At 35.5% G+C, this 12,812-nt stretch overlaps 3 protein-coding genes across 3 annotated transcripts; 1 reads left to right on the forward strand and 2 right to left on the reverse strand.

The window, feature by feature from the left end:
* Positions 1-2,202: 2,202 nt before the first annotated feature.
* Positions 2,203-6,757, reverse strand: LOC123683259 (actin-interacting protein 1). The gene is made up of 9 exons (XM_045622183.1): positions 6,619-6,757; positions 6,384-6,505; positions 6,239-6,329; positions 5,848-6,176; positions 5,515-5,776; positions 5,050-5,400; positions 4,616-4,992; positions 4,072-4,222; positions 2,203-2,652 (listed from the first exon to the last, which is right to left on the reverse strand). Exons 1-9 carry the CDS (start codon positions 6,632-6,634, stop codon positions 2,543-2,545), a joined length of 1,809 nt encoding a protein of 602 aa, XP_045478139.1. The 5' UTR covers positions 6,635-6,757; the 3' UTR covers positions 2,203-2,542.
* A 357-nt stretch (positions 6,758-7,114) lies between these two features.
* On the forward strand, positions 7,115-9,807 carry LOC123683261 (triokinase/FMN cyclase-like). The gene is made up of 5 exons (XM_045622184.1): positions 7,115-7,368; positions 7,418-7,642; positions 7,701-8,243; positions 8,300-8,786; positions 9,462-9,807. Exons 1-5 carry the CDS (start codon positions 7,122-7,124, stop codon positions 9,694-9,696), a joined length of 1,737 nt encoding a protein of 578 aa, XP_045478140.1. The 5' UTR covers positions 7,115-7,121; the 3' UTR covers positions 9,697-9,807.
* On the reverse strand, positions 9,701-12,505 carry LOC123683258 (rRNA N6-adenosine-methyltransferase ZCCHC4). The gene is made up of 6 exons (XM_045622182.1): positions 12,144-12,505; positions 11,845-12,083; positions 11,572-11,778; positions 11,229-11,522; positions 10,936-11,170; positions 9,701-10,878 (listed from the first exon to the last, which is right to left on the reverse strand). The coding sequence occupies exons 1-6, from the start codon at positions 12,402-12,404 to the stop codon at positions 9,793-9,795; spliced, it is 2,322 nt and encodes a 773-aa protein (XP_045478138.1). The 5' UTR covers positions 12,405-12,505; the 3' UTR covers positions 9,701-9,792.
* Between the last annotated feature and the right edge of the window lie 307 nt (positions 12,506-12,812).

Genomic DNA, 12,812 nt, shown 5'->3' on the forward strand with positions numbered 1-12,812 from the left:
GAGTTATACACCGGCCACTCTTTCCGCAGAACTGGAGCCACTATGGTTGCGGATTCGGGTGGAGATATTTTAGCACTAAAGCGTGCAGGAGGGTGGAAGAGCACCGAAATTGCGATGAGTTATGTAGATGATTCGGTCAACAAAAAAATCGAAATGTCTAGCAAATTATTTAGTTGTACGGAGAGTACAAATGTTCTGCAGTCCTCGAGTTCAGCAGTTTCTGAGTCAACAGATGGTTCATCATCATCAGTATCAACTTTCATCATCAAAAATCTGTGTTACTGGAAATAACAATTGTACCATGATTTTCAACATATATGACGATAAAACAAAATTTTCTAATGTAAATAATACAACTAACTTGTAAAAATTTTGCAAGTCAACTGTCAGTTTTACAAGTTAGTGACTTGATAAAATAAACTTTCTTGATTAATATTGTGTTTTTGGAAACTGACGTTTACAAATGAGAAACAAATAAAATTTTAAAATTCATATTTTTTCTGGGCCTCAATGGTGACATCTAGGAAGAGTTGCTCGAACCCGATTTAGGTGAGGAGGTACATATCACAGGATCCTATACTTGAGGGGTGTCTGAGAGTTTTAGTTCAGTAAAATGTGGATAGATAGCACTACTAATATAAATTTTAAATTTTTCGGAAAAACTGGCATGATTCACGTGTCGCTAGTTCTTATACTAGGCCTTGATCATAATTTATGAGTTATTTGAGGGGTTTCCATATCGTATATGCCGAGTTAGGCTTCGATTCTTTGGTTAAAAGTGTTTTTACACATTCAAAGCACAATTTTCCTGCGAATTTGGGAATATCTCCGTTTTGAGCTGTGTTAGGAAAAAACTGATTTCAGGTTAGTATTCAGCATGAAAAATTTTACGTAATATAAAATTTTGAAGTCGATCCTAATCGAAACATTTTTTTGGCGAGAAAATATCCAAGCTTTTATTATGATAGTTTTCAATGATTTCAAGATTTTAGATTCCAAATAAGTAATAGATTCTTATCATAAAATGTCTCTACACCTTAAAAGCACAGTTTTTACACATCTGGAGATTTTCAGTTGTGGGGCATTCATACTCATTTGATTAGTCTCAGATTTATGCCACCAGAGGGCAGACCAAACCCGCTTCGTATTTTCCACAAAATCCGAAATAACTCAATTTTGGGGGATGCTAGAGAGGAACTGATTGCAAATACGGATTCAGCAGAAAAAATTCTTCTGATTATCAAATTTTGAAGTCGATCTGAACCAAAAACTTTTTTTGGCGAAAAAATATCCAAGGTTATAGTCTTGGTTTTTCCGAAAAAATCGACCGATCAAATTCGAACATTTTATGATAGTTTTAGGGGGTTTTGGGGTCGTAGATTCCGAATTGTTCATCGATTTTCACCAGAAAAATTTTTCTACACCACAAAAGCCCAGTTTACACACAACTGTTGTATGGCACCTTATTTCCCATTTTCAAGCCTTAGATTTATGCCACCAGAGGGCAGACCAAACCCTCTTCAAATTTTACCACAAAACTCGAAATAACTTTACTTTGAGGTCTTCTAGGGAGGAACTGATTGCGAATAAGACTTCAGCATCAAAAATTTTTTCATATAATATCAAATATTGAAGTCGATCTGAATCAAATTTTTTTTGCGAGAAATCGTCCTATTTAATTCAAACATTTCACTATATGTAGGTTTAGAGGGTTTCGAAGTCGTAGATTTCAAGTAAGGTATCGATTTAGCACAGAAAAATATGTATTCATATCTTAAGCACAATTTTTCTATAAATTTCCCAATATCTCAGTTTTGGGGTATGTAAGTAAAATCAGCTACAGATAGATATATATTCAGCATGGAAACTCATTATATGAAAATTTGAAGATGATCCAATGCCAAATTTCTATTTTTTTTATTTGAGACACAATGGTGCCATCTAGGAAGAGTAGTTCGAACCCAGTTGAGGTGAGGAGGAACATATTACAGGTTTCTATACTTGTGGGGGCCTCGGAAAGTTTTAGTTCAGTAAAATGCGGATAGATGACACTACTGATATAAATCTCAAAATTTTTTCGAAAAACTGGCTTAATTCGCGTATATATTTATTTTTTAATTTGTTTTCCCTAGACCATGAGGATTAGAGTCCATTGGTGCAATAATCTCCAATTAGGAATCGTTAACAAAGTAATAAGAAAAATTTATTGGCAATCACTTTATTAATAATAAATAAGTTTTATCAAATAGTATTCCATTCATTAAAGAGCTCAATACAATAACATCCCTAATGCTGTACTATATCAATTATACACACCTCAAAAAAAAAAGAACACAAGATATATGAATATATAATTTAAATATAAAGTTGACTTAGAAGAAAATGTAAAATAAAGCTTTGTATAAAATTTTAAACAAAAAAAAAAAACAATAAATTCGATTTGATAGTACGTAAATGCATATTGTAAATTCAAATTGACCAGATAAAGATACTGTTAATTTGTTCGACAATGAAAATGAATGATAAATGAAAATAAATAGCATTAAAATGGTGAAATGTTCCACAGTTTAGTATTGCAGTCTTGTCCAACTGAGACCAGAGTTTCGTTGTCCAACCAGCTCAGCTTCGTTATTTGACTTTGGGGATGAGCATCTACAAAAAAGAATTAAAAAACAAGATACACAAAGTAACCAAAAAAAAGAGAAAAACCTATAACAGGCCAATTGAAAAGTCCCCGGTCTACCATAGTAAAACACATTTTTTTGGCAAAATTCGATTTTATTACTCAACATAGTTGCCTTCAAGGGTGATACAGTGATCTTCCAACTTTTCGATATCATTTTTGTAGTACGATTTGTCTTTCACTTCAAAATAGGCCTCAGTTTCGGCGAGTACTTCTTCATTGGCGCTAAATTTCTTTCCAGCGAGCATTCTTTTGAGGTCTGAGAACAGGAAAAAATCGCTGGGGGCCAGATCTGGCGGAAACGTTGGATGCAGAAGCGATTCGAAGCCCAATTCATGCAATTTTGCCATTGTTTTCATTGATTTGTGACACGGCGCGTTGTCGTGATGAAACAGCAACTTTTTTTTCTTCAAACGGGGCCGTTTTTTGACGATTTCATCTTTTAAACGATCCAATAAAGCTATATAAAAATCGCTGTTGATGGTCTGACCCTTTTGGAGGTAATCAATGAAAATTATACCCTGCTCATCCCAGAATACCGATGCCATAACCTTGCCATCTAACTGTTGTGTTTTTCCTCGCTTTCGATTCGGTTCATCGTGTGCAGTCCATTCAGCAGACTGTCGATTGGACTCCGGAGTGAAATGATGGAGCCATGTTTCATCCATTGTCACATATCGACGCAAAAATTCAGGTTTATTGCACTTAAACAGCTACAAACATTGCTCAGAATCATTAACACGTTGTTGCTTTTGATCGATTGTGAGCTCACGCGGTACCCATTTTGCACACAGCTTTCTCATGTACAAATATTCGTGAATGGTATGATGTACATGATCTTCACAATGTCTGCTATCTCGATCAACTTCACTTTACGGTCATTCGAAATTATTTTTTGAACCTTTTTGATTTTTTCGTCGGTGACAGCCTCTTTTGGGCGTCTACTGCGTTCGTCGTCTTCGGTGCCCATTTCATCACGTTTAAACTTAGCATACCAATCAATGATGGTTGATTTTCCTGGTTCAGACCCCGGAAACTCTTCATCAAGCCAAGATTTTGCTTCAACTGCATTTTTTGCCATCAAAAAGCAATTTTTTATCAGCATACGAAATTCTTTTTTTTCATCTTTTATCAAATAACAACAACAGCTACACTCACAACGCAATATCTCACAAACTAATGGTCGGACTGCTGTCAAATTTTGACACGTATCTTTTGGAGGTTGGTACTAACTGAAAATCATATGGATTTAATACTAGCACCGCCATCTTTGCATCAGACCGGGAACTTTTCAATAGGACAATTCAGGAAATAATAAATAAAAAGATAAACAATAACGAAGATACAATACTGCGTCTTAATACTGAAATTTAAATATTTGTACTCACTTTTGATGATCGTATGTTTGGCAGGGTTGGCAACTGACCAAATTATAATACTGGTGTCCAAACTTCCACTTGCTATAAGTTGAGAATCTGGAGACCATGCTACAGTATTTACCCTTGCATTGTGGAAGCCCCATTCTTTATTATTGGCAAGCTATCAAAAAAACAGTGAAATTATATATTTATCTTGTAAATCTAGCCATTCTTCTACAATATTTCACAAACCTAACCTAACCTAACATAACCCTATAAAAAAGTTATGAGAGATTCAATCCATAAACACCAATTTTTTACAAATGTACAGGGTTTCCCAAGTTGATGTTTTTTGAATGGGACACTCTGCACTCAGTTACGAAATAATTTATGAAAAAATAGTAAAATAATTAAAAACTTACTGCCAAGCTCTATCCAACAGAAATGAAGCAAATTTCAAGAGAAATATGTGTTAGTAAAGTTTAGTCACTTGAAATAATTATTTATAGGATTTTAAACTAATTTAGTAGGAATTAATTAACAGGAAAGGTCAGAATTAATAAAAATAATTTACCTCATATTCAGGAACTTTATAAAGTATAACTTTTCTGTTGGCATCGCAAGCCACCAGATGGTTATCGTCCGGCGAGTAACAAACGTCAGTAACAGCCCCACGATGAGTCAACTCCTTGATGGGACTCAAATTCGTTCCGTTGATCTCGTAGATGTGCACTTTGGAATCTCCGGTGCCCCCAACCGCTACGTGGTTTCTGGGAGAACAGCTGACACTCGACGGTTCGTAATCGACCTTCAAACTGCCGGCTTTGCGGTTATCTTGCACCACGGTGATCTCATTCACGCTAGCTGTAACGATTATGTTCTGTTCCTTGAGGATGTCCATGCCTCTCGGTTGGGAGCCCAATTTTACGTCCTGGGATTTGTATGTGTTGCCTGTCGAGTTGAAACGTTGGGAAAATACATATTTGATGTAATTCGATGTTATCTTACCTTCGATATCGATTTGTTTCAAAGAATCATCGATACCAATCGTGTAAAGGGTTCCGTCGTGGGCCTTCATCCCGTTGATTTGATTTCCATGGCCTTTACCTTCAACTCTATCGTTTTCACCAGTTGAAGCGCTCCAAGTTGTGACGAAACCGTCATGGGAACCTGTGAAGATACTGCTACGATCTTCGCTCAAAGTCATAACGGTTATCGGCTTGTTGTGTCCCTTTATGACTTTTATGGGCTTGGTAGGATCGTTCACATCCAAGTAACTGATGAAACCACTCAAAGACACGCTCAACAAATACTGGCCTTGCCACAGGCAAGATACTTGCTGGTCATCTACACTAGAACCTAAAAAACAATTAGAAATATTTTCACTCCTCCAATCAATTCATTTTCAGTCACTTAGATCATTTCCTTGGAACTTTCTGTCACTAAAAGTATTAAATGAGACCAAACACCTACCCATGACGAACTCCGATACCATTTGTCTAGTTTCTACATCCCAGAGCCTGGCAGTTTTATCCCCACTAGCCGTGAGGAGTTGCTTTCCATCTGGACTCCATGTGACACCATAAACTCCCCCGCTATGAGCAGGGCTACCAACCTCACCAACTAATTCGGATGAAGTTCCATCATAAATGAAAACTTTACCATCGAAACCGGCAGAAGCGAACAAATTACCACTTGGGGAATATCTTACAGCCTGAACAAACCTCGAGTGATCCTGAACAGAAATTTAATTGTTTCAATCTAGTGAAACCATAAAATTCGAATTTTTGTTGAGGTTATGTTTACCTGTTTGGTCATTTTGAATTTAAATGGTGGACCTTCAAATACAGCAATTGTATTGTCTTCTGATCCGGTTATTATACGGAAAGGCCTTGAGGGTCTGAAATCGCAGGAGTTGATGGGTTTCGACTGGCCAGAGATCTCACCAACCGATGTTCCAGTTTCCGACATAAAGACATGCCCGAAACGTTCGCGGCCTTCACCCACAGCCACCATTCTTTGGTTGTCTGGAGACCAGGCGATATCTTTAATTGGGCCTCCAAAAGGATGGAATTCATTCTTCAAAATGTGCTCTTTATTTACTGTGTCCCAAATTCTTATCTTACCACTCTGATCTGAAATGTATCAATCTAAAGTTGAAGATATATTTGCAGAATATTCTGATAGATCACTTTACCTCCAGAAGCAATATAGAATCCACTGGGTGAATATTTGGCAACATTAACTGGACAAGAATGTTCGGTATAAATATCGGATATTGCAGGGTTCTGTAAAATATGAAATATATATCTGGATCGAATATCAACTTGCAAGCATACTACCTCTATATTCCTAATAATAACTGAATTTCCATTGGTATATAAAAAGTTCTTTCCCTTTGGATCTCCTCCTAGAACTAGAGGTTGGCCTCTGGCAGTTCTTGGTAGGGTAGCAAAAATACTTTCTGTAAAAAAAGGATTAGGGTTATGTAAATACAATCTTAAATGTGTATATTACATGAATAATTATCAATAAACTGCTAAAACATATAATGCAGCAAAGGAAAAGGGTACTTACTTGGTGAATATGACATTTTCCCAAGATAAAAAAGGTTTTCACCGGAAATAGAACTTACAAAACTACGCCTACAATTTATGGGTTATTCTAATCCAAGGAATCTATTTTTGGATGTATATTCGGTAAATGCTAAATAAGTGAATAGTATCAAGATACTATATGTTTAGCAATCACCTACTTTTTTATTGAAAGTATACAAGTTTTTGATTTCATCTGCCGTCAGATAGTAGCGGTTATGTTTGCCAAATATGGTGAAAAGGTGGACGACCTTGACTGATAGATTATGCGTCATTTGAGATTATTCTACTTCAGTTATTTTGCCTGCATTTGAAAAGGATATTTTAGAAAATATACGGTTTAATCCCCTGCCAAATATGAAATAATAACAGTAGTTCCCTCGTACAGAGGAGCCCAAACCGTAGACCAGAAAAAAGGGACACAGAAGTTATCTGACAGAAATTTTATGCAAATTTTTTAAATTCAAAATTTATTTTTATTTTGTCATGGATACTTTGGAAATAAATACAGAAGATTTACTCGTGAACACAGGTGTAACAGCAGTGTCAGACTCCTTATTAGGATTAGCCACTCTAAATCCAGATTTGGAGATTCTCAACGTAGGAAATGTTATCCTGCATAAAGGATTAGAACAAGTAGACAAAGTTTTGATCCTTTCGGGTGGACCTTCTGGGTTAGAGCCTGCTTTCGCTCATTATGTTGGGAAAGGAATGCTTGCAGCTGCTGTCCAAGGTTGACGACAGAACTGAACATGACTCCTTACTAAGATATTGATTTCTAGGAGATCTTTTACAATCACCGCCTAGTCGACCAATATTGAGAACCATAAGAGAGCTGGCAGCAATATCCCTTCGTGGAATTCTTATACTGGTTAACGGTAACTCTGGTGATTTGCTGAATTTTGGATTAGCTACCGAAAGGGCTAAAAAAGAATTGATCAGAGTTATGATGCTTCCTATATTCGATAATTATTCCAATGTGGATTTACCAAGTTGTAAAAGAAGAGGTACACCTAACTCCAATTTCTGTTTCAATAATGATTTTCAATTCTAATGTTATTGTAGGGTTGAGTGGAATTGTTTTAATAATGAAAATAGCAGGGGCTATGGCTGAGGACGGACAATCGATAGATAAAATATACAAGCATTGTCAAATGTTAACTGAGAATTTATTAAGCATTTCATTTGGTACACGAGAACATCTTCTAAGGAAACGGTGTGTTTGTAAAGCAGTCTCAGAGTTTGTGATCGGTACAAATGTCAATGGGGAGTCAGCCTTACAAAGAATTCGTAAATCACATGTGAAAGAAATAGTAAACTCTCTGATGGAGGAACTATTATACTCGAATAAAAAACAACCATTCTTGGAAATAAGAACTACACCTGTTGTTCTTTTGGTCAATAACGTTGGAGGCATATCAAAATTGGAGGAAATGATAATTGTAAAGGAGCTGATAGGACATTTGGATGACAAGGGAGTGGTAGTGACTAGAATTTATTCTGGAACCTTTTTGGGGTCCATGTATTTCGACGGGATCATAATATCCTTGCTGAGGTTGGTTCAACCGGATATCTTGAAGTATTTAGATGCACCAACAACAGCCTTAGGTATATTCTATAAAATTCGCTCAATATTTCCTGAGATTATATTCATGTTTCTTCAGGATGGCAAAATATAGCAGACGCTCGCACAGATATAAAGGTGGTTGAGAGAAAACAAAGCATACTCCACAAAAAACCAAGAACCGAAACTATAGTCATCAAAGGTCCACAACTAAGAGATCAGAACGCAAACAGGGTAAAAAATGCAGCGAACTTTGCATGCGAAGCGATCATTTCTTGTGAAAGACAGATCAACAAAATGGACGCTGAATCGGGGAACAGCAACACAGGAAGTAGATTGAAGGCAGCTGCTGTTATGTTCTTGCAGAAATTCAGGGCTAATAAGGCCCACTTCAATCTACCGTACCACTTCTTCCAATATATCAGCAAATTGTGCGAATATCATTTAGGGGGTCCTATAGGCTGTATATTTTGCATTCTTTTCGAAGCGGCTGCCTCCACATTCCTTCCTTTAGATGAACTGGATGATAACTTGGAAGGTCCCGTTTGGTTGGAAAGTTTGAAAAATTCGGTGGATTCCTTGAAGAGGTTAGAGCTAATTTGAAATATGCCAAAAAAGTAAAGGAATTGGTCAAAAAATCTGCAATAACAACTTTAGGGTCGGATTATTTTTTTCATGATTGATTATTTTGCCTAAAAATCTGTAATTTTTCTTATGGATTGTCAGTTTACAAGTTTAAGAGGATCAAATCAGTTCCTGCGAAATTTCATGAATTCAAATTTGAACAAGAGCGGAAAAATTATTCCCTTCACATCAGTGCTATTCTCCATTTTTGTTCAAAATTTCTATTTATTGCCGAAAGAAATGATCTAATAATATGTAGATAGCACATAAAGAGAAAGAAAGGAACCAACTCCAACATAGGAGTGTGATGAATAATGTTTCCATCAGCTGATTGGAGTCATAACATAGTTTTGATTGGTTCAACATATTGAATTAATAAAACTATTTTGTTATTGGTTGAAATTCAAATTTCTCTATGCTCTTCTACATGGTCACGTGACCGGCGCGTCAACCTGTCTCTCTTTAATATTGGAGTCAATGTTCTATGTATTATTACATCATTGCTTTCATCTATGACAGTTCTGCCAACATAATTGTTTAAAATATCGATATCATCCAGTATTTTCTTGGCAAAATGATTTTATACAATACTGTTACTTTGTTTAAATGTTGCTAATTTATTTTTTTTATTATTTTAGATACACTCTAGCTCAATCAGGCGACAACACCCTACTTGATCCACTAGAAGCTTGTGTCAATGAAACAGTAAATAATCTCTTTGAGATGCCGAGTTACCTCGATGCTTTCGGATGTGGTGTTGCAGGGGCAGAACGGATATCTGTCGAATTAAAAACTGGCAGATATCCTGATCCTGGTTCCCATGCTGTTGTTATTATATTGAGAGCGATCTATGAAGGATTGAAGTCAAGCTAAGAAATAACACTTTGTATATACATTTATTTATAATTGTTTTGATATATAAAAATTCAAAAGTGTACATTGATTGCAGAAAACATTATATGAATTTTTTTATTGTTTTTTCAACTTCTTTGTTTTCTTTCCTGGTTTCACCTGTGATTTTCTTTTCTCTGTGAATTCCTTTTGGTTCTTTTCTAAACCGTTTACTTTCTTATGTCCTGGTTTCACCTCCAATTTTCTTTTCTCTGTAACTTCCTTTTGATCCCGTTCTGAACCTTCTTCTTCCTTCTGTTCTTGTTTCAAGTCTGATTTATTTTTCTTTGTAATTTTTTTTTGGTTCTTTTCTGCACATTCTTCTTTCTTCTGTTCTTGTTTCAACTCTGATTTATTTTTCTTTGTAATTTTCTTTTGGTTCTTTACTGAACATGCTTCTTTTTGTTCTTGTTTCAACCCTGATTTATTTTTCTTTGTAACTCCATTTTGATTCAGCTCTGAGCAGTCTTCTTTCTTGTGATTTGGTTTTACCTCAAATTTCCTTTTCTTTGAAGCTTTCTTTTGGCCCTGTTCTGAACATTCCTCTTCCACTTCCAATTTCCTTTTCTCTGAAACTTTTTTTTGGTTCTGTTCTGAACCTTCTTCCTTCTGCTCTTGTTTCAATTCTGACTTCTTTTTCTTTGTAATTTTCTTTTGGCTCTTTTCTGCACATTCCGTTTCCTTCTGTTCTTGTTTCAACTCTGATTTATTTTTCTTTGTAATTTTCTTTTGGTTCTTTACTGAACAATGTTCTTCCTTTTGTTCTTGTTTCAACCCAGATTTATTTTTCTTTGTAACTCCATTTTGATTCAGCTCTAAGCAGTCTTCTTTCTTGTGTTCTGATTTCAATTCAAATTTCCTTTTCTTTGTAGCTTTCTTTTGGCCCTGTTCTAAACAGTCCTCTTCCTTATGTTCTTGTTCTGCCTCCAATTTCCTTTTCTTTGTAACTTTCTTTTGGCTCTGTTCTGAACAGTCTTCTTCCTCGCGTTTTTGTTTCATCTCTAATTTCCTTTTCTTTGAAACTTTCTTCTGGGTTGGTTCCAAACTTTCTTCTTCCTCATGTTCTTGTTCCACCTCTGATATTCTTTTAGTAGTAACTCCATTTTGGTTCAGTTCTGGACAGTCTACTTTCTTGTGTCCTGGTTTCTTGCAGTGTAAACAATCCTAGAAAATTAACATTGCGATAATACAACCCTAACATAAAAATTAATCATCTTCTACCTTAGTAAACGGCAGCTGTCCACATTTATGCGTCTCAATTGCACACTTCCTGCACTTTTTACAATGTTTCCAAGTTGGTTTAACACACTTATCGCATAAAGCGCAATGGACATATGTACGACCATCTTTAGAAGTACAAGAATTGCATTCCTCGCAATGCTTGTTTTCTTCTGCGACCCATTTTTCACATATACTACAATACTTGTAACCTTCTTCTACAGGAAGAGTTATCGAACTGAAATTAAACGCATTATGAATTGATTTCTAGTTTTTAGATGGGAAAATGCACTTACCTTGGTTCTAAATTTGTGAATATTCTGACTGGGGAGCCGAATTTTCTTCCACCTTTTCCTTGTTGAAATAATGGGTGATTATCGTAATCAACTTTGTAATCCAGCATGGCAAAATTATTCATCGAATTCAGAATATGTGGTTCCATAAAATATGGAAATATCCAGAAGATAGGCAAGTCCCCATCTGTTTTATGGACTTTCTTGAATTGATCATTCATTTTGTTGAACGTATCAGAAATTGGTTCAACCCTTCCACCAAATGGTGGATCAGTTAATAAAATTGTATCTGAAACACTATAAAAATATTAACTCAACATTTTCTTCCTTACAATAATTAACTTACTTTGTTGATTTCAAAAAATCTCTGAATACTTCTTTTCCATCCTGCTTGAAAAAATGATTGTTGAACATATTGAACCAAGAAAATTGTAATGGTCCAAAAAATGAATGATATCTAGAATCGAAATCAAGTAAAATTGCATTCATTCCAAGTGACATATTGCTGTTGATGTATTCAAATATCCTTGGGGTGCCAATACATATAACATTCCTAAAAAAGACAGTTAAGTAAAAATAGTTTGGTAATTATCGAAGAAAATTGTTTAATTTTACTCACTTCTTGCCTAGAAATTGTAACATTTCTATAATACGTGTCACACATTTCTCTGTGAAGAGATACTGTGCCTCTTTCTTTGAATCGTCAAGTGGTTTCAGAAACTCTGAAGGATGTTCTAGTTCATAGTCGGTAACACCATTCTTCACATCATGATCTTCGTGAACATTAGAATTTTCTTTAAGGTCCAATAAGTCACAAGTGTTACAATACAACCTACGATCTTCAGGTGCACCTTTCACCTAAAATAATAATTATCACAAAATGAGAATTAGAATTGAGAAACGTTATTTAAGTACTACCTTATTCAGCTGCAAGAACAGCGAACGGTGATTTATCACTTTCTGGTGTTCCACTATTTGTTTATTAATTTTTTTGTTCACATATTTCTCCACTTCATCCTGCCAAACAAAGTATGAACATTTTTTTCTATCTCTACATGCGGAACAGGCATAATAAAACCTTTTGTGGCCATCGATATCCTTTGAGAATAATAAAGTAGGACCATGCACACAACTTGGGTGTGTGGATAGGTCCTCAATCACAACATTTACACCAGACATCAGGAATATTTGAAGTAAATTCAAAACTAATCTAGAAAGAACACGAAGTCTTCTAGAGATTTGAATTTGAAATTGTTAGGTTAGGGTGCATCCACAGAATACCATATTGGTCCATCCTTTCTCTATGGGTCCATCCTTCATTTTTTTGTTCTTCTTTAGATGGAACTGAATAGTAGTTTAGAGTTGCAAAATTTCCCAAAGCTTCAGTCAATAAATTGCGCCATATGATAATTTGGTTCGGGATATGGAAGTTGAGTATTGCTCCCAAGGAATATTTTCAATATTATTGGACATGGAGCCAGAAGAGTTAGATCATCAATAAGAGCTGCAACACACAATACAAACGTCATAGAGAATATTTGAAATTTATAAAACTACACAGGTAAGACTTTGCGTTAAAAATGTCCT

The sequence above is a fragment of the Harmonia axyridis genome, chromosome 6 (genome assembly GCF_914767665.1).
Source record: "Harmonia axyridis chromosome 6, icHarAxyr1.1, whole genome shotgun sequence".
Taxonomy (NCBI): Eukaryota; Metazoa; Arthropoda; class Insecta; order Coleoptera; family Coccinellidae; genus Harmonia; species Harmonia axyridis.